This window comes from Hemiscyllium ocellatum, chromosome 50 (genome assembly GCF_020745735.1).
Source record: "Hemiscyllium ocellatum isolate sHemOce1 chromosome 50, sHemOce1.pat.X.cur, whole genome shotgun sequence".
Classification (NCBI taxonomy): domain Eukaryota; kingdom Metazoa; phylum Chordata; class Chondrichthyes; order Orectolobiformes; family Hemiscylliidae; genus Hemiscyllium; species Hemiscyllium ocellatum.
In genome coordinates, this window is record NC_083450.1 from 2,537,306 (window position 1) to 2,565,165 (window position 27,860).

General features: G+C 55.1%; 1 protein-coding gene across 1 annotated transcript; it reads left to right on the plus strand.

Annotated features, from left to right (window-relative positions):
* The first annotated feature begins 301 nt into the window (after positions 1-301).
* LOC132805576 (synaptotagmin-11-like) lies at positions 302-17,401 on the plus strand. Its single transcript, XM_060820705.1, has 4 exons — positions 302-335; positions 9,758-10,566; positions 15,842-15,965; positions 17,091-17,401. Exons 1-4 carry the CDS (start codon positions 302-304, stop codon positions 17,399-17,401), a joined length of 1,278 nt encoding a protein of 425 aa, XP_060676688.1.
* The last annotated feature ends 10,459 nt before the right edge of the window (positions 17,402-27,860 follow it).

A 27,860-nucleotide genomic window follows, 5' to 3' on the forward strand; every position in this document is an offset into this window, starting at 1 on the left:
GCGCTGGCTGGGATCGGGGTGCTCTGGGCGGGGCCAGACCTCGGCGGCTTCCCTGAGCGGGCGGGGGGGAGGGGAAGCGCTCGTGTGTTTCCGTCAGGTAGGCGGGTCCTCCTAAAAACCCCACCCACCCACCTCGGCGACCGGAGATTGCCGAAGGCGGCGCTCGGGTCTTTCCGTCGGAGCTCGTCGCAGCTGCGGTGCTGAGGAGAGAGAGAGAGAGACGCAGGTTCGAGAACAGCATCCTCCAGGAGCTTTATAAAAGCGAGAGAAAAATAAGAAAGAATAATTTCCAAAATAAAAAATGGCTGAAATCACCAACATCAGACCCTCCTTCGGTGAGTTTTGCAATTTAATTTAGGGGGTGGCTGTATAAAAGAGGGGAAAATCTTAAAACCTAATGTTAAAATGCAACCTTTCTACGTAGATGGATTAGTGCAGTGTATAGACCTCTCTACAACCCGGGCCTCCCCCTCACCAAATAAAACGCCATGCATTTGTGGAAGGGTTGCATTTAAAATGTTTACATATTTTTAAAAATCCTATTTGCAAAATGTAGTTCTTTTTTCCTCATTTCACTCTGAATTGTATTGGGTCAGGGGTTCGAGATTTTCGTTTTAATTTCTGGGTTTATTGAGCCATTATTGTATTCTGTGTGGTTTGTCATTTAAATATTGTGTTTAAGATGTTTGAATCCATCCTGTCTCTCTCCCCCTCACCCACACACACACAGACACACAGGCACCCCACACCCACCCACACAGAGACACACACACACACATGCACCCCACACCCACCCACACAGAGACACACACACACACCCCAAACACAGACACACACACATACCCTGACACACAGACACCCACCCACACACACATGCACCCCACACACAGACACACACCCCCACACCCACCCACACAGAGACACACACACACCCCAAACACAAACACAGACACACACACACACCCCAAACACAGACACAGACAGACACACACACCCTGACACACAGACACAGACACACACCCACCCACACAGAGACACACACACCCCACACACAAACACAGACAGACACAAACAGAGAGACACACAGACACCCACCCCCACACACACACAGACACACACACACACAGATTGTACAAGATGTCCCTGCAGCATTGTAATGTTAAAATGCTGGGGCTGATTTTTTGCAATCTGCCAGGTTCACTTGTGTGTTTGTGGAGCTGAGTTTGGGGAGAATGACGTGATGTCTATTTCAAGGCTGTCTCTCTCTGTGTGTGTGGTGTGTGTGTGCGTGTGTCTGTGCCTTGCCTTCTCCCTATTGTTAATAAAGACCCAATCAATCCACCCCCCCCCCCCCCCACCTCCCCAGTCAACCCAGTAAACAGAGAGATCATTATCCAAAAGCGCTCCAGGCACACCCTGCCTGCAAAACCAGACTTTGTTTCCCCCACAGCCCCTCCAACCCACCACACCATCCCCAACTCACTCTGCTTTCCAACCCTCCTCGCAATTCTGCGGAGCAAACTTTCACCTTCTCTCAAACCCAGGGGAGGGGTAAAACACTAGGAAGCAGCCCCAGAAGGGGAGGCCTTGTGATAATGTCACCGGACTGTTAATCCAGAGAGCTTTATTCATTCACGGTGTCGCTGGCGAGATGGTGTTTAATACCCATCCCTAACTGCCGAGAGGGCAGTTTCAAACCAACCACATTGCTGTGATTCTGGAATCTAACGTAGGTCAGACCGGGTAAGGATGGCAGATTCCTTCCCAAAAGGATATTACTGAACCAGACGGGGTTTTTCTGATAATTGATTCATGGTCATAGTTACATGCTTAATTCCAGATTTTTTTTTTAAAAACTGAATTCCCATTCCACCAGCTGCCTTGGTAGGAATTGAACCAGGTCCCCAAAACATGACCTAGGTCTCTAGATCAACAGTCCAGTCATAAAATCACCTCTGCCCCATACCGAAGTAATGTCCGTGGGATCAAGGTTCAAATCCCGCTACGTCAGATGGAATTCAATTTTTTTAAAATCTGGGATTAAAGTCTAATGATGACCATGAACCCCATTTGTCACCTGTTATTCTCTTTCTAAACCTCACTGAGCTCCTCAATTAGATTCCAGTCTGTAACTCCCTCCCGGGGTATCTGTTATTCTGTATATAAACCACCCCCAAACCCCTCGATTACATTCCAGTCTGTAAGTCCCTCCCGGGTATCTGTTATTCTGTACATAAACCACCCTGAACCCCTCGATTAGATTCCAGTCTGTAACTCCCTCCCGGGTATCTGTTATTCTGTATATAAACCCCGCCCCGAACCCCTCGATTAGATTCCAGTCTGTAACTCCCTCCCAGGGAGCTGTTATTCTGTATATAAACTACCCTGAACCCCTCGATTAGATTCCAGTCTGTAACTCCCTCCCGGGGTATCTGTTATTTTGTATATAAATCATCCTGAACCCCTTGATTCGATTCCAGTCTGTAACTCCCTCCCGGTTATCTGTTATTCTGTATATAAACCCCACCCCGAACCCCTTGATTAGATTCCAGTCTGTAACTACCACCCAGGGAGCTGTTATTCTGTATATAAACTACCCCCGAACCCCTCGATTAGATTCCAGTCTGTAACTCCCTCCCGGGGTATCTGTTATTCTGTATATAAACCCCACCCCGAACCCCTTGATTAGATTCCAGTCTGTAACTCACTCCCAGGGAGCTGTTATTCTGTATATAAACCACCCCGAACCCCTTGATTAGATTCCAGTCTGTAACTACCACCCAGGGAGCTGTTATTCTGTATATAAACTACCCTGAACCCCTCGATTAGATTCCAGTCTGTAACTCCCTCCCGGGGTATCTGTTATTTTGTATATAAATCATCCTGAACCCCTTGATTCGATTCCAGTCTGTAACTCCCTCCCGGTTATCTGTTATTCTGTATATAAACCCCACCCCGAACCCCTCGATTAGATTCCAGTCTGTAACTCCCTCCCGGGGTATCTGTTATTCTGTATATAAACCACCCCCGAACCCCTCGATTAGATTCCAGTCTGTAACTCCCTCCCGGGGTATCTGTTATTCTGTATATAAACCCCACCCCGAACCCCTCGATTAGATTCCAGTCTGTAACTCCCTCCCGGGGTATCTGTTATTCTGTATATAAACCCCACCCTGAACCCCTCGATTAGATTCCAGTCTGTAACTCCCTCCCGGGGTATCTGTTATTCTGTATATAAACCACCCCCGAACCCCTCGATTAGATTCCAGTCTGTAACTCCCTCCCGGGGTATCTGTTATTCTGTATATAAACCCCACCCCCGAACCCCTCGATTCGATTCCAGTCTGTAACTCCCTCCCGGGGTATCTGTTATTCTGTATATAAACCACCCCTCGATTAGATCCTAGTCTGTAACTCCCTCCCGGGGTATCTGTTATTCTGTATATAAACCACCCCTCGATTAGATCCTAGTCTGTAACTCCCTCCCGGTTATCTGTTATTCTGTATATAAACCACCCCTCGATTAGATCCTAGTCTGTAACTCCCTCCCGGGGTATCTGTTATTCTGTATATAAACCACCCCTCGATTAGATCCTAGTCTGTAACTCCCTCCCGGTTATCTGTTATTCTGTATATAAACCACCCCTCGATTAGATCCTAGTCTGTAACTCCCTCCCGGGGTATCTGTTATTCTGTATATAAACCACCCCTCGATTAGATCCTAGTCTGTAACTCCCTCCCGGGGTATCTGTTATTCTGTATATAAACCACCCCTCGATTAGATCCTAGTCTGTAACTCCCTCCCGGGGTATCTGTTATTCTGTATATAAACCACCCCTCGATTAGATCCTAGTCTGTAACTCCCTCCCGGGGTATCTGTTATTCTGTATATAAACCACCCCTCGATTAGATCCTAGTCTGTAACTCCCTCCCGGGGTATCTGTTATTCTGTATATAAACCACCCCTCGATTAGATCCTAGTCTGTAACTCCCTCCCCGGGGTATCTGTTATTCTGTATATAAACCACCCCCGAACCCCTCGATTAGATTCCAGTCTGTAACTCCCTCCCGGGGTATCTGTTATTCTGTATATAAACCCCCCCGAACCCCTCGATTAGATCCTAGTCTGTAACTCCCTCCCGGGGTATCTGTTATTCTGTATATAAACCCCCCCGAACCCCTCGATTAGATCCTAGTCTGTAACTCCCTCCCGGGGTATCTGTTATTCTGTATATAAACCCCACCCTGAACCCCTCGATTAGATCCCAGTCTGTAACTCCCTCCCGGGGTATCTGTTATTCTGGATATAAACCCCCCCGAACCCCTCAGATCCTTCCGGGAAGGAAACTCCCATCCTGACCTGGTCTGGCCTACACGTGACTCCAGACCAATGGTGATGTGGTTGGCTCTTAATTAACCTCTGGGCAATTAGGAATCAGCGTTAAGTGTTGAACCTAGCTAGCGATGCCCACATACTGTAAATAAGTAAAAATCCCCACAAAAATCCTGGGAATGTGTCTCAGTTCAGTCTTTAATCACCTTGGGAATTCAACTACCAGAAGTTGCTGTATTAGTCTGGGAACAGGGTTTTTTAGATCAGGGGTGACCTTATAGAGGTTTATAAAACCATGAGGGGCATGGATAGGATAAATAGACAAGGTAGAGTTTCTAATTCCAAAGGAACTTATTCAGGAGCCTGTGATTTGGTTGCCTGGACTTCATTGTATCAAAACATGCATCTGTTCATTGGGAGACCGTGACTTACCCCCCCTCTCAATGAGCATCTTCGTCTTAGTGTCTTAGAGATGTACAGCATGGAAACAGACCCTTCAATTCAACCCGTCCATGCTGACCAAATATCCGAAATAAATCTAGTCCCACCTGCCAGCACCCGGCCCATACCCCTCCAAACCCTTCCTATTCATATACCCATCCAAATGCCTCTTAAATGTTGCAATTGTACTAACCTCCACCACTTCCTCTGGCAGCTCATTCCATACACGTACCACCCTCTGTGTGAAAAAGTTGCCTCTTAGGTCTCTTTTAGATCTTTCCCCTCTCACCCTAAACCTATGCCCCTCTAGTTCTGGACTCCCCCACCCCAGGGAAAAGACTTTGTCTATTTACCCTATCCATGCCCCTCATGGTTTTGTAAACCTCTATAAGGTCACCCCTCAGCCTCCGCGCTCCAGGGAAACAGCCCCAGCTTGTTCTGCCTCTCCCTGTAGTTCAAACCCGAAGAGCTTTTGCACGAAACGTCGATTTTCCTGCTCCTCAGATGCTGTCTGACCTGCTGTGCTTTTCCAGCAACACTTTGACCTAAACCCTCCAACCCTGGCAACATCCTTGTAAATCTTTTCTGAAATCCTTTCAAGTTTCACAACATCTTTCCGTTAGGAAGGAGACCAGAATTACTCGGAATATTCCAACAGTGGCCTAACCAATGTCCTGTACGGCCGCAACACGACCTCCCAACTCCCTGTACTCAATACTCTGACCAATAAAGGAAAACACCTTCTTCGACACACTGTCCATCTGTGACTCCATCTTCAAGGAACCATGGCAATACCGTGGAGGAACAGCACAGAGAGGATCCCAGATCCCTCAGCCAGGCCATTCTGCCCCTCGCTGGTCCCAGTATAGCGGTTGTGGCAGCACTGAGTGGGGAACAGAGAGACGAGGAGTGAATATAACCCCGCTGACCCTTCCTGAGCACTTACCCCCCCCCCCAGATGTGCATAACGTTTAATTCAATTGAGAGAGGGGCTGGAGGGGGTGTAGGGACTGGAGGGGGTGACAGGGATAGGGAGGGGGTGTAGGGGCTGGAGGGGGTGACAGGGATAGGGAGGGGGTGTAGGGGCTGGAGGGGGTGACAGGGATAGGGAGGGGGTGTAGGGGCTGGAGGGGGTGACCGGGATAGGGAGGGGATGTAGGAGCTGGAGGTGGTGACAGAGATAGGGAGGGGATGTAGGGGCTGGAGGGGGTGACAGGGATAGGGAGGGGGTGTAGGGGCTGGGATAAGGAGGGGCTGACAAAGATGGGGGTAATGGCTGGAGGAGGGAACTGGGATAGGGAGGGGGTGTAGGGGCTGGAGGGGGTGACAATGATAGGGTGGGGGTGTAGGGGCTGGAGGGGGTGACAATGATAGGGTGGGGGTGTAGGGGGTGACAGGGATAGAGAGCGGGTGTAGGGGCTGGAGGGGTTTACAGAGATGGGGAGGGGGGTTAGGAGCTGGAGGAGAGGACCGGGATAGTGAGGGGGTGACCGGGATAGGGAGGGGGTGCAGGGTCTGGAGGGGGTGACAGGGATAGGGAGGGGGTGTAGGGTCTGGAGGGGGTGACAGGGATAGGGAGGGGGTGTAGGGTCTGGAGGGGGTGACAGAGATAGGGAGGGGGTGTAGGGTCCGGATGTTGACACAAAGTGGAGGTAGATTGGCAGGGTTAGGGCTGAGGCCTAGTCTTGGAGGTTAGGAACCCTCTAACAATGGCTGAGATGTTTCTGCTGCATCATTCATGGTGTGGCACGCAGCTCCATCCACTGTGAAAGGCAGCAGCTGGAAAAGGCCATTCAGCCCATCCCAGTATTCTATCCAATCTCCTTCATCTCCTCTCTCTCTCGCCCAGCATATTTCAATCGTCCACCCACCTCCTCCTCAAACCCTTTCATTCATGTAGCCTCCACATCTCTCTGGGGTAGTGCACATTACAAACTCCCCACTGGAGGGAGAGATTCCTTTTGTAGGACAGATGGAGGTGAATGTCTGTCCCCTCACTGTCACTGAACCCCGGTTTGAGATCTCACTACTCACTGAAACTTCTCTCTCTCTCTGTCTCTCTCTCTCTGTCTCTCTCTCTCTGTCTCTCTCTCTCTGTCTCTCTCTCTGTCTCTCACACTCTCTCTCAGTCTGTCTCTGTGTCTCTCTGTGTGTGAGAGAGAGAGAGAGAGAGAGAGAGAGAGCTCAGTGTAACGTCACCCAAACCCAGCTGCAGTCACGAGGCTGTTCAGAGATGAGCATCTCTCGACCATCTGTTATAACCAGTGCTCAGTCCAGGCCCTCACTGCTTTAGGAGAATCAGTTTTTTTAAAAATTCCATGGACCAGCTCCTGCCCCAGAACCCTGTCGCACACCCCATACTCATCCTTATCCCTCAGAAACTCACCACCCAGTATCAGCAGCACATGATTACCGTCGTTTCTCACACCATAGTGTGTCTGAGCTGTGTTCACAGATACTCCGGGAGGGAGTTACAGACTGGGATCGAATCCAGGGGTTCGGGGTGGGGTTTATATACAGAGTAACAGATACCCCGGGAGGGAGTTACAGACTGGGATCGAATCCAGGGGTTCAGGGTGGGGTTTATATACAGAATAACAGATACCCCGGGAGGGAGTTACAGACTAGGATCGAATCCAGGGGTTCGGGGTGGGGTTTATATACAGAGTAACAGATAACCCGGGAGGGAGTTACAGACTGGAATCTAATCGAGGGATTCGAGGTGGGGTTTATATACAGAATAACAGATACCCCGGGAGGGAGTTACAGACTGGGATCGAATCCAGGGTATGGGTTGGGTGTTATATATTGGAGTGGGTTATTGAGTGGACGGTGATGTGGGAGGGGCGTGTGTGTGGGTGATTGGGTGGACGGTGATGTGGGAGGGGTGTGTGTGGGGGTATTGGGTGGACAGTGATGTGGGAGGGGTGTGTGTGGGGTATTGAGGGGACGGGGATGTGGGAGGGGTGTGTGTGGGGTATTGAGGGGACGAGGATGTGGGAGGGGTGTGTGTGGGGGTATTGGGTGGACGGTGATGTGGGAGGGGCATGTGTGTGTGGTATTCAGGGGACGGTGATGTGGGAGGGGCGTGTGTGGGGGTATTGGGTGGACAGTGATGTGGGAGGGGTGTGTGTGGGGGTATTGGGTGGACAGTGATGTGGGAGGGGCGTGTGTGGGGGTATTGGGTGGACGGTGATGTGGGAGGGGTGTGTGTGGGGTTTTGAGTGGACGGTGATGTGGGAGGGGTGTGTGTTGGTTATTGGGTGGACGGTGATGTGGGAGGGGCGTGTGTGGGGGTGATTGGGTGGACGGTGATGTGGGAGGGGCGTGTTTGGGGTATTGAGGGGACGGTGATGTGGGAGGGGCGTGTGTGTTGGTTATTGGGTGGACGGTGATGTGGGAGGGGCGTGTGTGTGGGGGTATTGAGGGGATGGTGATCTGGGAGGGGCGTGTGTAGGGTATTGGGTGGACGGTGATGTGGGAGGGGTGTGTGTGGGGGTGATTGGGTGGACAGTGATGTGGGAGGGGCGTGTGTGGGGGGTATTGAGGGGACAGTGATGTGGGAGGGGCGTGTGTGGGGGGTATTGAGGGGACGGTGATGTGGGAGGGGCGTGTGTAGGGTATTGGGTGGACGGTGATGTGGGAGGGGTGTGTGTGGGGGTGATTGGGTGGACGGTGATGTGGGAGGGGCGTGTGTGGGGGTGATTGGGTGGACGGTGATGTGGGAGGGGCGTGTGTGGGGGTGATTGGGTGGACGGTGATGTGGGAGGGGCGTGTGTGGGGGGTATTGAGGGGACGGTGATGTGGGAGGGGCGTGTGTGGGGGTGATTGGGTGGACGGTGATGTGGGAGGGGTGTGTGTGTTGGTTATTGGGTGGACGGTGATGTGGGAGAGGTGTGGGTGTGGGGTATTGAGGGGACGGTGATGTGGGAGGGGCGTGTGTTGGTTATTGGGTGGACGGTGATGTGGGAGGGGCGTGTTTGGGGTATTGAGGGGACGGTGATGTGGGAGGGGCGTGTGTGTTGGTTATTGGGTGGACGGTGATGTGGGAGGGGTGTGTGTGGGGGTTATTGAGTGGACGGTGATGTGGGAGGGGCGTGTGTGGGGGTATTGGGTGGACGGTGATGTGGGAGGGGCGTGTGTGGGGGTGATTGGGTGGACGGTGATGTGGGAGGGGCGTGTGTGGGGGTGATTGGGTGGACGGTGATGTGGGAGGGGCGTGTGTGTGGGGGTATTGAGGGGATGGTGATCTGGGAGGGGCGTGTGTAGGGTATTGGGTGGACGGTGATGTGGGAGGGGTGTGTGTGGGGGTGATTGGGTGGACAGTGATGTGGGAGGGGCGTGTGTGGGGGGTATTGAGGGGACAGTGATGTGGGAGGGGCGTGTGTGGGGGGTATTGAGGGGACAGTGATGTGGGAGGGGCGTGTGTAGGGTATTGGGTGGACGGTGATGTGGGAGGGGTGTGTGTGGGGGTGATTGGGTGGACGGTGATGTGGGAGGGGCGTGTGTGGGGGTGATTGGGTGGACGGTGATGTGGGAGGGGCGTGTGTGGGGGTGATTGGGTGGACGGTGATGTGGGAGGGGCGTGTGTGGGGGTGATTGGGTGGACGGTGATGTGGGAGGGGCGTGTGTGGGGGTGATTGGGTGGACGGTGATGTGGGAGGGGCGTGTGGGGGTGATTGGGTGGACGGTGATGTGGGAGGGGCGTGTGTGGGGGTGATTGGGTGGACGGTGATGTGGGAGGGGCGTGTGTGGGGGGTATTGAGGGGACGGTGATGTGGGAGGGGCGTGTGTTGGTTATTGGGTGGACGGTGATGTGGGAGGGGCGTGTGTGGGGGTGATTGGGTGGACGGTGATGTGGGAGGGGCGTGTGTGGGGGGTATTGAGTGGACGGTGATGTGGGAGGGGTGTGTATTGCAGTGGGTTGTTGAGTGTGGACGCCATCTTGTCTCGCTGACCCCAGTCCTCTCCTCTCTCTGACAGACGTCTCTCCCATTGTGGCGGGTTTTATTGGGGCGACGGTGCTGGTAGTGTCAGCCTCTCTGACTCTGTTTGTATGGGCGTGCTGTCACCACCGGCAGCCCAAGCTGTCCAAGGACCCTCCATTCCGGTTTGTGCACATGCTCAAAGGCATCAACATCTACCCCAAGGCTCTGAACAACAGGAAGAAGGTCTCTAGAATGCGCCATCAGAGCTCCGGGCAGCCGCTCTGCGGAGTGCCCGAGCCTCCGAAGAATGGGACCGTGCCTCCAAACTGTACCCTCTTCCCCGACCAGCTGCAGTTCACCACTGAGTATGAGAAAGGCCCAGACACCGTGTCCTCCTGCCCCAGAGACAGCAGCAGCAGCAGCACCAGCCCCTCTGAAGGCCCGACCCCAGTGTCCCCAGCGTCCGTCGTCCAACTAGGCACCCTCTGCCTGTCGGTGGACTACAACTTTGTGAAGAAGGCCCTGGTGGTGACCATTGAGGAGGCCCGAGGCCTACCCGTCGTGGACGAAACCACCCAGAGCTCGGACCCCTACGTCAAGATGACCATCCTGCCCGAGAGGAAGCACAAGATAAAGACAAGGGTCCTCAGGAAGACTCTGGACCCCGTCTTTGACGAGACCTTCAGTTTTTATGGGATCCCGTACAGCCAGCTACAGGAACTGGTCCTTCACTTCCTGGTGCTCAGCTTTGACCGGTATTCCCGTGACGACGTGATTGGGGAGGTCACCGTCCCCCTGGCCGGCCTCGACCCTGCCACCAGCAAAGTGCGGCTCACCCAGCAGATCCTCAAGAGGAACATACAGGTGAGGGCACTGCACAGATCCAGTGGATCCCAATCTGAGGGGATCCACGGGCGGCCGGGCCGTGACAGGATCCTGACTTCCCCAAGCCTTCGCGGCTAGGCCTCAACAGAATAGGCCAACCCACTCAGGCTTAAAGGAGAGTTTGGATGGTGATTGGTTCAGGGCACAGTCACAGCACGGGGTTAGATACAGAGTAAAGCTCCCTCTACACTGTCCCCCCATCAAACCCTCCCAGGACAGGGACAGCACAGGGTTAGATACAGGGTAAAGCTCCCTCTACACTGTCCCCCCCCCCCATCAAACCCTCCCAGGACAGGGACAGCACAGGGTTAGATACAGAGTAAAGCTCCCTCTACACTGTCCCCCCCCATCAAACACTCCCAGGGACAGGGACAGCACGGGGTTAGATACAGAGTAAAGCTCCCTCTACACAGTCCCCCCATCAAACGCTCCCAGGAAAGGGACAGCACGGGGTTAGATACAGAGTAAAGCTCCCTCTACATGTGCACAATGACACACACACACAAACACACACGTGTACTTACATACATGAATAGATACATGCAAACGCGTCTCCACACATCAACATGTAGCCATGCACACACACACGTACATATGTCCCCACCACCATCATGTGTGTGTATATACACACACATATTCTTACACACACGTGTGCACATGCATACAGACACACAGCCATGAGCATCCCTTGTGCTGTTGTATTAGGGGGAGGACCCATTAGAAACATTGAGAGTGTGGTGTTGTGTGGGGGATGTGTGTGTGTGAATGGACATTCAGTTCCCACTAACCATCAGACTGCAGTACTCGGTCCTCCCCCGTGGTACAGGAAGGTGAGGTGCTGAACAGTGACTATGTGAGACTGGGCAGTGTGAGCACACCAGCCATCCTTCCATCCTGCAGCAGAGAGTAGGCACACACAGCACCCTCCCCTTCCAAACCCCAGCACAGCACAGGGCTACGTACCTGAGACACCAGCTGGGCCATAGTCTGGGAGCGGGACAGACTGTGGGTAAACTACAACAGCTCTGCAACACAGCACTCTGGGTGGGGGGGGGGGTGTGGAGGGGGCAGTGTCATAGCAGAGACAGACCCAACTCCAGAGTGACAGCACAAGGGTCAGCGCTGAGGGAGCAGGCACTGTCGGAGGGTCAGTGCTGAGGGAGCAGGCACTGTCGGAGGGTCAGTGCTGAGGGAGTGCCACACTGTCGGAGGGTCAGTGCTGAGGGAGTGCCGCACTGTCGGAGGGTCAGTGCTGAGGGAGCAGGCGCTGTCGGAGGGTCAGTGCTGAGGGAGTGCCGCACTGTCGGAGGGTCAGTGCTGAGGGAGTGGGCACTGTCGGAGGGTCGGTGCTGAGGGAGTGCCGCACTGTCGGAGGGTCAGCGCTGAGGGAGCAGGCGCTGTCAGAGGGTCAGTGCTGAGGGAGTGCCGCACTGTCGGAGGGTCAGTGCTGAGGGAATGGGCACTGTCGGAGGGTCAGTGCTGAAGGAACGCCGCACTGTCGGAGGGTCAGTGCTGAGGGAGCGCCGCACTGTCGGAGGGTCAGTGCTGTGGGAGTGCCGCGCAGTCGGAGGGTCAGCGCTGAGGGAGCAGGCGCTGTCGGAGGGTCAGTGCTGAGGGAATGGGCACTGTCGGAGGGTCAGTGCTGAGGGAATGGGCACTGTCGGAGGGTCAGTGCTGAAGGAACGCCGCACTGTCGGAGGGTCAGTGCTGAGGGAGCGCCGCACTGTCGGAGGGTCAGTGCTGTGGGAGTGCCGCGCAGTCGGAGGGTCAGCGCTGAGGGAGCAGGCGCTGTCAGAGGGTCAGTGCTGAGGGAGTGCCGCACTGTCGGAGGGTCAGTGCTGAGGGAGTGCCGCACTGTCGGAGGGTCAGTGCTGAGGGAGTGCCGCACTGTCGGAGGGTCAGTGCTGAGGGAGCAGGCACTGTCGGAGGGTCAGTGCTGTGGGAGCAGGCACTGTCGGAGGGTCAGTGCTGAGGGAGTGCCACACTGTTGGAGGGTCAGTGCTGAGGGAGGGGGCACTGTCGGAGGGTCAGTGCTGAGGGAGTGGGCACTGTCGGAGGGTCGGTGCTGAGGGAGTGCCGCACTGTCGGAGGGTCGGTGCTGAGGGAGTGCCGCACTCTCGGATAGTCAGTGCTGAGGGAGCGCCGGACTGTCGGAGGGTCAGTGCTGAGGGAATGGGCACTGTCGGAGGGTCAGTGCTGAAGGAACGCCGCACTGTCGGAGGGTCAGTGCTGTGGGAGTGCCGCGCAGTCGGAGGGTCAGCGCTGAGGGAGCAGGCGCTGTCAGAGGGTCAGTGCTGAGGGAGTGCCGCACTGTCGGAGGGTCAGTGCTGAGGGAGCAGGCACTGTCGGAGGGTCAGTGCTGAGGGAGCAGGCACTGTCGGAGGGTCAGTGCTGAGGGAGCAGGCACTGTCGGAGGGTCAGTGCTGAGGGAGCAGGCGCTGTCGGAGGGTCAGTGCTGAGGGAGGGGGCACTGTCGGAGGGTCAGTGCTGAGGGAGCAGGCGCTGTCGGAGGGTCAGTGCTGAGGGAGTGCCACACTGTCGGAGGGTCAGTGCTGAGGGAGGGGGCACTGTCAGAGGGTCAGTGCTGAGGGAGTGGGCACTGTCGGAGGGTCGGTGCTGAGGGAGTGCCGCACTGTCGGAGGGTCAGTGCTGAGGGAGTGCCGCACTGTCGGAGGGTCAGTGCTGAGGGAGCGCCGCACTGTCGGAGGGTCAGTGCTGAGGGAGTGCCGCACTGTCGGAGGGTCAGTGCTGAGGGAGTGGGCACTGTCGGAGGGTCAGTGCTGAGGGAGTGCCGCACTGTCGGAGGGTCAGTGCTGAGGGAGTGCCGCACTGTCGGAGGGTCGGTGCTGAGGGAGTGCCGCACTCTCGGATGGTCAGTGCTGAGGGAGCGCCGGACTGTCGGAGGGTCAGTGCTGAGGGAGCGCCGCACTGTCGGAGGGTCGGCGCTGACGGAGCGCCGCACTGTCGGAGGGTCAGTGCTGAGGGAGTGCCGCACTGTCGGAGGGTCAGTGCTGAGGGAGTGGGCACTGTCAGAGGGTCAGTGCTGTGGGAGTGCTGCGTGGTCGGAGGGTCAGTGCTGAGGGAGCGGGCCCTGACGGAGGGTCAGTGCTGAGGGAGCGCCGCACTGTCGGAGGGTCAGTGCTGAGGGAGTGCCGCACTGTCGGAGGGTCAGTGCTGAGGGAGTGGGCGTTGTCTGAGGGAGTGCCACACTGTCGGAGGGTCAGTGCTGAGGGAGTGCTGCACTGTCGGAGGGTCAGTGCTGAGGGAGTAGGCGTTGTCTGAGGGAGTGCCGCACTGTCGGAGGGTCAGTGCCGAGGGAGTGCCGCACTGTCGGAGGGTCAGTGCCGAGGGAGTGGGCACTGTCGGAGGGTCAGTGCCGAGGGAGTGGGCACTGTCGGAGGGTCGGCGCTGAGGGAGTGGGCACTGTCGGAGGGTCAGCGCTGAGGGAGTGCCGCACTGTCGGAGGGTCAGCGCTGAGGGAGTGCCGCACTGTCGGAGGGTCAGCGCTGAGGGAGTGCCGCACTGTCGGAGGGTCAGTGCTGAGGGAGATGATATTTTCAGGATGTAAGATGAAGGGAAGCCCTCTCTGTCAGGGCAACACACCCAGCGACAGTCCGTTTTGAGCGTGAACGGGGAAATAAATTGCAGATAAGTGGAGGGTAGAGCTGAAGGATATTTGGCCAGGAGCATCGGTGGTGGAGGAGGGAGGGTGCGGGGAGAACTAAAATTGAAATGCAATGAGCGTCTGTCGATTCTGGAAGGTTCTGATAGCTGCCCCGAGGATTGGTTAGCTGGTGTCAAGCTGCAGGCAGTTGGATAAAGAAGAGAAATTCGAGAAACAATAGTGAGGATTGTACAGGAGGCTGACGTCAGGTTCCCAGTGTTGTGTGGGAACCAGGGGCCTACACGCGTTTAAATGGAGAGGGTTACCGGGGCAACCCAACCATGGGAAATGCGTTGGGCGCAGAGTACATTGTGTTTGTTTGACAGAGGTGACTCCCCGATCCTCCCCTCGCGGTAATTAGGAGGAGCCGGCCCCATCCCGTGCCCTGTTGTTCTCCTGTAGGCCCGGGCCTTGAGTAGGCCGGAAAAGACACAGGGTCTTGCACACTCCCCTCACTCTGCCCAGTCTGTCTGAGCCTTTCCCCCATTCGCCACTGAATCCAGGTATCAGCGTGTGGCTAAACAGTAGGCCATTTGGCCCCATTGGGCCTGGCGTGCCCGACTACTATCTCAGTGCCTTGCTCTCACACGTTCCCGATATGCCCCATACACCTCTAGCCTGCAGAGAACATGTTTCTCTCTCTTTGCCTTGAATATATACATGACGTGGCCTCCACAGCCTTCTGCAGTATAAAATCCTACAGGTTCACCATTCTGTGAGTGAAGAAATATTTCCTCATCTGGGTCCTAAACAATCTAACCTGTTTCCTAAGGTTATCGCCCCCTCATTCTGTACTCCCCAACTGGGGAAACATTCTCTCTGCATTGAGTCTGTCCAGCCCTGTGAGAATTTTCGATATTTCAATCAGATCACTTCTCATCCTCCTAAATCCTACTGAATAAAGATGCGGTTGAACCAATCTCTTCTTCTAGACAGTCCTGCGTATCAGCTTAGTGATACCTCTGCTGCACTTCCTCGATATCAGAAACATCCTCTCTTAACAAAGCAAACCAAAACTCTGCACAATACTAGAGAGAGCCAAGAGCCTGTCCAACTGCAGTAAGGCATCTTTATCCCTGATCTCAAATCCTCTTGCAATCAGGGCCAACATACCATTTGCCTTTGTAACTGCCTGCTGCGTCAGCCTGGTGTACACTGACACCCATCACCCTCTGTACACCCACTATATATCAAAAACAGAAGTTGCTGGAAAAGCACAGCAGGTCTGTGAAGGGAAATCAGGGCTAACGTCTCAGGTCCTTCCTCATAGATCTCCATTACAGTAACACTCTGCTCCATCTCATCCGCCCGGTACACCTGCCTCACCAATTCCACTCTCAGGAAACTTGGAAATATTCCATTTGATTTCCGTGGCTCAGTCATTGGAATCTCCAGTGAATAACTTGGGGGGAAGAGTCCAGCAGCAGAAGAGAATGCTGGGTCCTCTCCGTAGACAATGGGCTAGCAGAGCCAAGGGGGCCGAACTGCCTGCTGTGTGATTGCGGAGGGAGGGTGTGAACGTTACGCTGACCGTGCTGGGTGTCGCCAATCCCTCTCTGACGTATTGATCTTTTTCTCTGATCCCTCCAGCAGTGCGTCAGCAGAGGGGAGCTGCTGCTTTCAGTAAATTACCAACCCGTCGCTCACAGACTGACTGTGGTGGTGCTGAAGGCCCAGCACTTACCCAAAATGGACATCATCGGTCTCTCAGGTAGCAGTTATTAAATCCACCATCCTCGTTCACGTACCTCAGGGCCTGGACAGGATTGGCAAGGGTCAGAGGTTACCTACCTGTGGGGTGGTTGTCGGTGCTGACTGATGGGAGCCAGGCTGGAGTCACGTGTAGCGTGCAAGGATGCAGGCTCCTGGTTCCCACTAGTGCCCAGGGATGCGCAGGTTAGGGTGGATTGGCCATGGGAAATTGTCCCATAGTGTCCAGGGATGTGCAGGTTAGGGTGGATTGGCCATGGGAAATTGTCCCACAGTCCCAGGGATGTGCAGGTTAGGGTGGATTGGCCGTGGGGAATCGTCCCATAGTGCCCAGGGATGTGCAGGTTAGGGTGGATCGGCCGTGGGAAATTGTCCCATAGTGCCCAGGGATGTGCAGGTTAGGGTGGGTCGGCCATGGGAAATTGTCCCATAGTGTCCAGGGATGTGCAGGTTAGGGTGGGTCGGCCATGGGAAATTGTCCCATAGTGCCCAGGGATGTGCAGGTTAGGGTGGGTCGGCCATGGGAAATTGTCCCATAGTGCCCAGGGATGTGCAGGTTAGGGTGGGTTGGCCATGGGAAATTGTCCCATAGTGCCCAGGGATGTGCAGGTTAGGGTGGGTTGGCCATGGGGAATTGTCCCATAGTGCCCAGGGATGTGCAGGTTAGGGTGGGTTGGCCATGGGGAATTGTCCCATAGTGCCCAGGGATGTGCAGGTTAGGGTGGGTTGGCCATGGGGAATTGTCCCATAGTGCCCAGGGATGTGCAGGTTAGGGTGGGTTGGCCATGGGAAACGGTTCGGGAAATGCAAGGTGAGGGAAGGGGTGCTGGGGGTGGGTAGGTTTAAGTGAGATCCTGAGCAGGAGTTGGCCCATTGAAGGCCTGATTTGGGGACGTCTGGGATTTCACTGGGAGTGAGAGGCTGAGGTATCTGACCCCTCTCCCGTGTGTGGGGCTCTGCAGCCTCCTCCTGGTTATCTCTCAGCTGGAGAGATGGAGAAGGGGAGATGCTGTTGGGGAAGGATTAGGAGTGGGGGTGATGTTCAGGGGTCTTTGGGGTTTGCCCCCCCACGCAGCAAGATGGTTGTGTAACCCCTGTTCCTGTGTTGTTCCTCCCCCCTCCACCACAGACCCTTATGTCAAAGTGAACCTGTTCTACGGGAGGAGGAGAGTGGCGAAGAGGAAGACCCACATGAAGAAGTGCACACAGAATCCGGTCTTCAACGAGTTGTTCAGCTTTGAGATCCGAGCAGAGAGCCTGAGGGAGGTCAGCCTGGAGTTACTGCTCATCAACTTCGACAGAACCACCAAGAACGAGGTGGTGGGCTCCATCCTGCTGGGTCAGCTCAGCCCCAGTGCCAGCGGGGTGGAACACTGGCGGGAAGTCTCGGAAAACCCCAGGAGGCAGATCACCAAGTGGCACAGTCTGGGTGAATACTAGGCTGGCACCGGAGGCAGAGAGAGAGAGAGAGAGGGGGGAGGGGGATAGAGGGTTAGGTGGGGAGGTTAAAGGACAACACTCAGCACAGGCTGAGGGAATGAAATTTTAACAGGAAGGTGTTGGAAAACTGCCCAGGGAAAGAGTTGATTGCGAAGGTGATGGGGTGAGTCACTCTCACACCGTCTGTGTGACTGTGTGTGTGTGTGACTGTGTGTGTGTGTCTGTGTGTCTTTATGTTTGAGAGTCTGTTTGTGTGTGTGTGTGTGTGTCTCTGCCTGTCTGTGTGTGTGTGTGCGCGCGCGCGTGTGTGTGTGTCTCTGCCTGTCTGTGTGTGTGTCTGTGTGTGTCTCTGCCTGTCAGTGTGTGTGTGTGTGTGTGTGTGTGTAAATGAGTCTGTATCTGTGTGTGAGAGAAACTGTAAGAATGTGCGTGTATATATGTGAGAGACAGCCTGTAAGTGTGTGTGTGCACGTGTGAACATGCATGCACGTCTCTGTCTGTCTGTGTGTGAGGCTAAGAGTGTGAGAGTGTCTAAGCCTGTGTGTCTGTCTGTGGTGTTGTTTTTGGTGGGAGAGCAAAGCACTAAGCTCTTTATACGCCTGGTTATACAGTTGTACCTTACAGAGACATTTTGCGCACACACGCACGCGCGCGCACACACTTCTCCCTCCCCCAGTGCCCTGCTCCTGCTCCCTGGGGTTCTGTTTCCTGGTGGGAAGCTGTCCTTGAGACCTCCAAGGCCCAGCCCACCCCCACCCCATCACTCCCCCAAAGCTGTGTCCCTGTGGCTGTTGGGGGAGATAGACTACACCCCACTAAGGCCCCTGTCTCGATCCCATTTTCCTATCAAGCTTGCTGGTCCTCGCCCCACCCAAACAGCCCGCTCCCAGGGACCTGCCCCCTCGTCAGCTAAAGGCATGGACACACACCCCTCACCCCAGGAAGGGTTAGCTACTCTTCAGGAATGGCCTGCAGTCTCATTCTGTGGGATACTGCTGTGCGCAATCCCATAGGACAGTCGCCAGGGGGGGTGGGAACTGTACAGAAACAGTCACTTGCTCAGGACGGGCAAGAGAGTGCACGATTGGTCGAAGATTTCCTGTTTGTACCAATCAGGACACTTTGCAAGAGTGCCCAGTCAGGGAGCGAACCAGCTCTGATGCTGCATGGGAGGAGGACCCTGATTGGTTGGCAGGCTCTCATTAACAGAGGCATTGCCACAGAGACTGTACTGGTTGGTGATGATCGACAGCTAACAGCCGAAGCTCTGTTTAATTTTCCAAACGGCCAGCTAGCCTCTGATTGGTCGCCTTGAGGAATAAACCAGCGAATGGCTGCTGCCGATCTCGTAGGATGGGTGAAGGCACATTGCCATGGGTTTTGTCCCTCGCCTTTGGGGGGAGGGGTAAAGAAAAATCAGGCACTCTTGCACACTGTCCTGATGGACGCAGGATGGAACGGACACTTCCCTCACTCCCCCAGGGCTGGGTCGGGAATGTGGAAGGTGGGACGGCAGTCATGTGATGTCCAACCCCATCCTCCTCTGCTTCCTGATGGGGTTAGGGCTGGATGATGGGGACAAGTGATGGGGAACAGTGCAGAGGGAGCTTTACTCTGTATCTAACCACCCTGTCCCTGGGAGTGGGGTGGACAGGTTAGACGGTGCTTTACCCTATATCTAGCCCCTTACTGTCTCTGTCCCTTCCTGGGGAGTGTTTGATGGGGGATAGTGTAGAGGGAGCTTGTTTTGTGATTTTAAAATAGTAAAGGGAGCTTTACTTCCGTTAAGGAAATGAGAAAAACAGAAAATGTGACAGAGTATTGGGAGAGCTGTGTATTTGCTGAGGGGGTTAGTGGGATAAAACTGAGAGTCAAGTTTTGGAAAGGTTATGTCCAGTCCCGTGGTCAGTGTCAGTGTTGTGATCGTCCTCAGCTTGGCCTGTTGTCATTCTGCTTAACCCCAACCCCCCTCCTCTCCCTCCTCTCCCTCCCTCCCTGCTGAACAGGCTACAGTCACACAGGAACACTCCCCTCCCATATAGAGTGACCATTTAAGGCTGCTCCCTGTGTCTACGTCCCAGCGCTCTGGGCACCTGGGCATGACCAGTGCTGGCAAAACGTGGCATCAACCCCATTTCCCCTCAGCATACAGCTGCGCAGCACAGAAACAGATCCTTCGGCCCAACCCGTCCATGCTAACCCAGATATTCCAACCCAATCTAGGCCCATATCCCTCCAAACCCTTCCTATTCATATACCCATCCAAATGCCTCTTGAGTGTTGTAATTGTACCAGCCCCCACCACTTCCTCTGGCAGCTCATTCCATACACGTACCACCCTCTGCATGAAATAGTTGCCCCTTAGGTCTCTTTTATATCGTTCCCCTCTCACCCTAAACCTATGCTCTCTAGTTCTGGACTCCCCGACCCCAGGGAAAAGACTTTGCCTATTTACCCTATCTGTGACCCTCATGATTTTGTAAACCTCTATAAGGTCACCCCTCAGCCTCCGACGCTCCAGGGAAAACAGCCCCAGCCTGTTCAGCCTCTCCCTGTAGCTCAGATCCTCCAACCCTGGCAACATCCTTGTAAATCTTTTCTGAACCCTTTCAAGTTTCACAACATCTTTCCGATAGGAAGGAGACCAGAATTGCACGCAATATTCCAACAGTGGCCTAACCAATGTCCTGTACAGCTGCAACATGACCTCCCAACTCCTGTACTCAATACTCTGACCAATAAAGGAAAGCATCCCAAACACCAGAGCAGTCAGTAAGGTTTTTTATAGCATTAGACAGCACTGCACAACATAGAAATGAAATTGTGGGTGTGCCCCATAGGGTGTGTCACATTTACCCGTTACAGAACACCATGCTCACTCCCTGAACAGTGGGAAACGCTGAGGGAAAGTCTAACCTACACCTCCCTAATCTCAGTCTCAGCCTCACACTCCCAGGGCCACTCAGCAAGAACTGTCCCAACGACAAACCCAGAGCTCCAGGCCTGAAGATGGGAGTTCAAATCCCACCCTGCCAGCTGAAGAAATTTGAATTCAATTTTCTTAATTAAAAAAAAAAGAAAAATCCTGGGATTTAAAGCTGAATTAAACAAGTGTTGGCCATTTCAAACCACTGCGCATCATTGTTTATAAACAAAACTAAACCCCACGGTTCAACAATGTCCTTTTAGGGAAGGGGGAATCCGCCACGTTTACTCCGTCTGGGATCATTCTGCACAATCCCAGGATTGTTCCTGTGCAGGAGGCCATTCGGCCTACTCCCCCTGTCCCAGTTCTAGCCCCTCATGCCAATTGCCTGCCTTTTTCCTGCGTGCCATTTCTGGCAAAATGACCGTCCAACGGCCCTCAGATGAACCTACATCCCAACAATTCCAGACAGTGTATCCCAGACCCTCCCTACCCTCTGGGTGAGGAAGCTTTCCCCTCTCATCACACTCACTTCATTCGCACGTCCCATTAAATCCACGCCCCTCCCCTCCTTATTCCTTTGACGAGTGAGAATGCCTCTCCCATTCTAGTCTGTCCAGCCCCTGCTCACGTCCCTGATAATCTCAATCAGATCTCTCGCTCTCGCTCTCGCGCTCTCTCGCTCTCAGGAGAACAGCCCCAATGTCTCTAATCTATCCTTGTCCCTGGATCCCCATCCTTGGAAACCAGTCCTTCAGTCTATACCCTGCAATGTGTTCCCAGCTTTCTGATAATGGGGCATCCTCAACTAGACACAATACTCCAGCTGTGAAATAACAGGGCCTTGTACACGTTCAGCATCACCTCCCTGCTCTTGTACTCCACGCCCCTATTAACAAAGCCGAGGACGCTGTCTGTTCCTCTCCCCCTGTCACACAGTCTTGGAGATCTACAGCGTGGAAACAGGCCCTTCGGCCCAACCTGTCCATACCATCCACCTTTTACCATGAATCCATTTCCCTGTGTTAGGTGCATATCCCCCCATACCTATCCCACCCACGTCCCTGTCTAAATGGTCCTTAAATGACAATATTGTACTCCCAGCACTCCCTCTGACAACCCGTTACAGAGACTCCCCACCCTCTGTGTGGAAAACATGCCCCTGTGGAACCTCTCACCTTAAACCTCTGCCCCCTCGTTTTAAATGCCCCTAGAAGGGGGGGGGGAAAGCTGCCAGCTATCCATACCTCTTGTGATTTTATAGACCTCTATAAGGTCACCCCTCAGTCCCCGACACTCCAGGGAAAAACACAGTCCCCACCTGTCCAACACCTCCATGTACCTCAAACCCTACAGTCCAGGGAGCAGCCGAGTAAATCCTTCCTGCATCCTTTCCAGTTTAATAATGTCCTTTCTATCGTAACGCTGTCACCTTTACAATGGTCTGTGCCCGCACACATGGGCAGTGCTGCCTGCCCCCGTCCCCCTGTCAGAATCGTATTCCCGAACTGGGTCTCTCAAACCGATCCTAATCACCTCTCGCTGTCTGCCACCTCCCTGGAGACTCACAGCAACGTGGGGGGGGGTGGAATAACTGCCCTCTGAAATGGCTGGAGAAGCAGGGGTTAATTAGGGATGAGTATTCCAGACCATCCTGTGTAGCGATATTCCTAATCCTGTACCAGATTAAAGGAAGGTCCATGTGGGCTCAAAAATTGGGATCAGGGACAGAGCCAGGTCTGTCCTTTGCCTCGCTTGGTGATCCCAGTGTGTACCACACCCTCGGGAGGGCCCACAACTCTTCTCCCTGTGTTTCTTCACCTCCCCTCCACCTCACTCCGGCTTCCCTACTCACGCAGCTCCAAGGTTTCTGGGCAGCACGGAGAGATCCTCCTGCCTCTTGTCCGTCAGTTCCTCTCCCTGCATGAGGTAGTCCCGGTCTCTGTCAGGGTCCACCGGCTGAGGGTGACGGGAGAGGGGAAGAGAGGCAGGATCTGACCGTGGGGGGACATTATTAAGGCCCGATAGCAGGGAACAGCCTGGTTCAGAGGGTCTTTGCTGAGGGAGCAACGCACTGTCGGAGGGTCAGCCCTGAGGGAGTGCTGCACTGTCGGAGGGTCAGTGCTGAGGGAGTGGGCCCTGTCGGAGGGTCAGTGCTGAGGGAGTGGGCCCTGTCGGAGGGTCAGTGCTGAGGGAGCGCCGCACTGCCGGAGGGTCAGCGCTGAGCGAGTGGGCACTGCCGGAGGGTCAGCGCTGAGCGAGTGGGCACTGCCGGAGGGTCAGCGCTGAGCGAGTATCGCACTGTCGGAGGTCAGTGCTGAGAGAGCGCCGCACTGTCGGAGGGTCAGCGCTGAGGGAGTGCCGCACTGTCGGAGGGTCAGCGCTGAGGGAGCGGGCACTGTCGGAGGGTCAGCGCTGAGGGAGTGCCGCACTGTCGGAGGGTCAGCGCTGAGGGAGTGCCGCACTGTCGGAGGGTCAGCGCTGAGGGAGTGCCGCAGTGCCGGAAGCGCCCGGTTCCTCTCCTGCAGGTAATCGAACCCCCCCCCCCCACCCTCGAATCTTCTTCACAAGGACTGAGTCACAGTCACAGAGATGTACAGCACAGAAACAGACCCTTCAGTCCAACCCGTCCGTGCTGGCCCAGATATCCCAACCCAATCTAGTCCCTCCTGCCAGCACCCGGCCCATATCCCTCCAAACCCTTCCTATTCATATACCCATCCAGATGCCTCTTAAATGTTGTAATTGTACCAGCCTCCACCACTTCCTCTGGCAGCTCATTCCATACACGTACCACCCTCTGGGTGAAATAGTTACCGAGGCCAGTCCTTTCCAGATAACCGCGTGGGAGGCTGGTCTGGGCGCCATTTTGTCAACAGTTTCCCATTTTACACTCCTCAGCAAGGGAGGGGGAGGGGGAGGGGGAGGGGAGCCCGGCGTGCTGACTGGGTGGTGATGAAGAACTGACAGTTAACAGCCAAGGATTGTTTAAATTTAAACCAGGGTGGGGAGGTGGGGAAGGGGATAGAGAGTGTGGGACAGACTGACTCTTGGAGATATTGTGCGAGGGAGTAATGGGTGTCGGGTGACTGTAATTCTGCTCCAGTAAATGCCCCTTGCCCTGCAAGAGGGCACTTAGCACGAGGGGGCCAGACTGCGGGAGATGACTGAGGGATCGCTATCTCAGCTGCTTGGGGTGTGTGGGGCAGGGGGAGAGATTCCAACATCTCCCCACCCTCCCATCTCTCTCTCTCTCTCTCTCTGTCAGTCCACTCCTGTCTCTCACTGGATGATCAAAGAGACAGTGACGCACAGGCCGTGTTCGCAAAACATAACTCCACAATGCTGTATTACCGCCAAACACTAACTCTCTCCTGTGGGATCGCGTTCAACATTGTCAATATTCGAGTAAATAAAGGTTGATAATACTAATCTCACAAACCGGGCTGTGATCCTCTGCCTTCCTGAACCAGCACTCGCAATATTCCCAGCCCCATGGGCCTCAGGTCTTTCTCATCGTTGGGTAAAGTTCTGGCTGCTATTACTATCAGGAATGCACACTCCCTTATCAAATAATCAGGGCTGAGGGAGTGGGCACTGTCGGAGGGTCAGTGCTGAGGGAGTGATCACTGTCGGAGGGTCAGCGCTGAGGGAGTGATCACTGTCGGAGGGTCAGTGCTGAGGGAGCGGGCGCTGTCGGAGGGTCAGCGCTGAGGGAGTGGGCACTGTCGGAGGGTCAGCGCTGAGGGAGTGGGCACTGTCGGAGGGTCAGCGCTGAGGGAGTGGGCGCTGTCGGAGGGTCAGCGCTGAGGGAGTGGGCGCTGTCGGAGGGTCAGTGCTGAGGGAGTGGGCGCTGTCGGAGGGTCAGTGCTGAGGGAGTGCCGCACTGTCGGAGGGTCAGCGCTGAGGGAGTGCCGCAGTGCCGGAAGCGCCCGGTTCCTCTCCTGCAGGTAATCGAACCCCCCCACCCCCTCGAATCTTCTTCACAAGGACTGAGTCACAGTCACAGAGATGTACAGCACAGAAACAGACCCTTCAGTCCAACCCGTCCGTGCTGGCCCAGATATCCCAACCCAATCTAGTCCCACCTGCCAGCACCCGGCCCATATCCCTCCAAACCCTTCCTATTCATATACCCATCCAGATGCCTCTTAAATGTTGTAATTGTACCAGCCTCCACCACATCCTCTGGCAGCTCATTCCATACACACACCACCCTCTGGCTGAAATAGTTACCGAGGCCAGTCCTTTCCAGATAACCGCGTGGGAGGCTGGTCTGGGCGCCATTTTGTCAACAGTTTCCCATTTTACACTCCTCAGCAAGGGAGGGGGAGGGGGAGGGGAGCCCGGCGTGCTGACTGGGTGGTGATGAAGAACTGACAGTTAACAGCCAAGGATTGTTTAAGTTTAAACCAGGGTGGGGAGGTGGGGAAGGGGATAGAGAGTGTGGGACAGACTGACTCTTGGAGATAGTGTGCGAGGGAGTAATGGGTGTCGGGTGACTGTAATTCTGCTCCAGTAAATGCCCCTTGCCCTGCAAGAGGGCACTTAGCACGAGGGGGCCAGACTGCGGGAGATGACTGAGGGATCGCTATCTCAGCTGCTTGGGGTGTGTGGGGCAGGGGGAGAGATTCCAACATCTCCCCACCCTCCCATCTCTCTCTCTCTCTCTCTCTGTCAGTCCACTCCTGTCTCTCACTGGATGATCAAAGAGACAGTGACGCACAGGCCGTGTTCGCAAAACATAACTCCACAATGCTGTATTACCGCCAAACACTAACTCTCTCCTGTGGGATCGCGTTCAACATTGTCAATATTCGAGTAAATAAAGGTTGATAATACTAATCTCACAAACCGGGCTGTGATCCTCTGCCTTCCTGAACCAGCACTCGCAATATTCCCAGCCCCATGGGCCTCAGGTCTTTCTCATCGTTGGGTAAAGTTCTGGCTGCTATTACTATCAGGAATGCACACTCCCTTATCAAATAATCAGGGCTGAGGGAGTGGGCACTGTCGGAGGGTCAGTGCTGAGGGAGTGGGCACTGTCGGAGTGTCAGTGCTGATGGAGTGCCACACTGTCAGAGGGTCAGTGCTGATGGAGTGCCACGCTGTCAGAGGGTCAGTGCTGAGGGAGCGGGCACTGGCAGAGGGTCAGTGCTGAGGGTGCGGGCACTGTCGGAGGGTCAGTGCTGAGGGTGCGGGCACTGTCGGAGGGTCAGTGCTGAGGGTGCGGGCACTGTCGGAGGGTCAGTGCTGAGGGTGCGGGCACTGTCGGAGGGTCAGTGCTGAGGGTGCGGGCACTGTCGGAGGGTCAGTGCTGAGGGTGCGGGCACTGTCGGAGGGTCAGTGCTGAGGGTGCGGGCACTGCCGGAGGGTCAGTGCTGAGGGAGTGGGCACTGTCAGAGGGTCAGCGCTGAGGGAGTGGGCACTGTCGGAGGGTCAGTGCTGAGGGAGTGCCGCACTGTCAGAGGGTCAGTGCTGAGGGAGCGCCGCACTGTCGGAGGGTCAGCGCTGAGGGAGTGGGCACTAACTGAACGTGAGACAAACCCCTGACCCTGGTCAGTATTCTATCACTCTGCGGGACCTCGAGGCCTGATTGGTTGGAAATGTTTTCGGTTGTCCCAGTTTCACTACATTTCCAGAGCCAGTGACATGAGGCAAACGTTCTCTCCGTCAGTCTGAGCTGACTCTCCCACCAACAACAACCTGCATTTGTATTGCCAGTTCGTGTCCCCTCAGCCTCTGGGTGGATGTTGGGATGGTGGCTGGCCGCTGGGTGTTGGACACTGCCATGTTTGGAAGGAGGAGGACAGACATCGTGAGGGCAGTGGGTCACACTCCCAACCTCCCACAGATCGATTCCTTCAGCATCTCCACAGGAACTGGACCACAAATATAACGGAGTATACCCCCCCCTCACACACACACCCCCACACACACATACGCACCCCCACGCACACCCACCCCACACACACACCCCCTCCACACACACACGCACACACACACACACACCCTGCATACACCCCCCTCCACACACACACCCCACACACACACACACACACACACACACACACACCCCGCACATGCGTGCACACACACACACATAGCCCCCCCCACACACACTCCCACCCCCACACACACACCCACACACACACATAGCCCCCCCCACACACACACCCACACCCACATAGCCCCCCCACACACACTCCCACCCCCATACACACACCCACACACACACACATAGCCCCCCCACACACACTCCCACCCCCACACACACACCCACACACACACTCCCCCCACCACACACACACACATACCCCACACACCACACACACACACACACACACACACATACACACACACCCTACACACACACCCCTTACACACACACACCCACACACACACACACCACACCCACTCCCCACACACACATACATACACATACAGGTACACACCCACCCCCCCCCACATACATACATATACAGGTATACACACACACACACACACACACACAAACACCCCACACACATACAGACACACACACACACACCCCACACCTACACATACAGACACACAAACACACACATATCCCCCCCACACACACACCCCATACACCCCTCCACACACACACATACCCCGCACACGCACACACACACACACACACACACACACACATACGCACCCCCACACACACCCACCCCACACACACACACCGCATACACCCCCTCCACACACACACACCCCGCACATGCACGCGCACACACACACATAGCCCCCACCCACACACACTCCCACCACCCACACACACACCCACACACTCCCACCCCACACACACTCCCCCCCACACACACCCCCCCCCACACACTCCCTCCCCCACACACACTCCCCCCCCCCCACACACACACCCCACACACACACACCCCCCACACACACCCACACAGGTACACCCCCCCCACATACATACACATACAGGTACACACCCACCCCCCCCCATACATACACATACAGGTACACACACACACAAACACCCCCACACACACACACCCCACACCTACACATACAGACACACAAACACACACATATCCCCCCCACACACACACCCCATACACCCCCTCCACACACACACATCCCACACACACATCCCGCACAAGCGCACACACACACACCTCATACACACACACACACCCCCCACACACACACCACACACACACACCACACACACACCCACACCCACACATACATACACATACAGGTACACACCCACCCCCCCACATACATACACATACAGGTACACACACACACAAAACACCCCACACACACACCCCACACCTCCACATACAGACACACAAACACACACATATCCCACCCCATACACCCCCTCCACACACACACACACATCCCACACACACACCCCGCACACGCGCACACACACACACACACACCCCACACACACACACACACCCCACACACACACACACACAACCCCCCACACACACCCACATACACACACACCCTCACACACACCCACATACA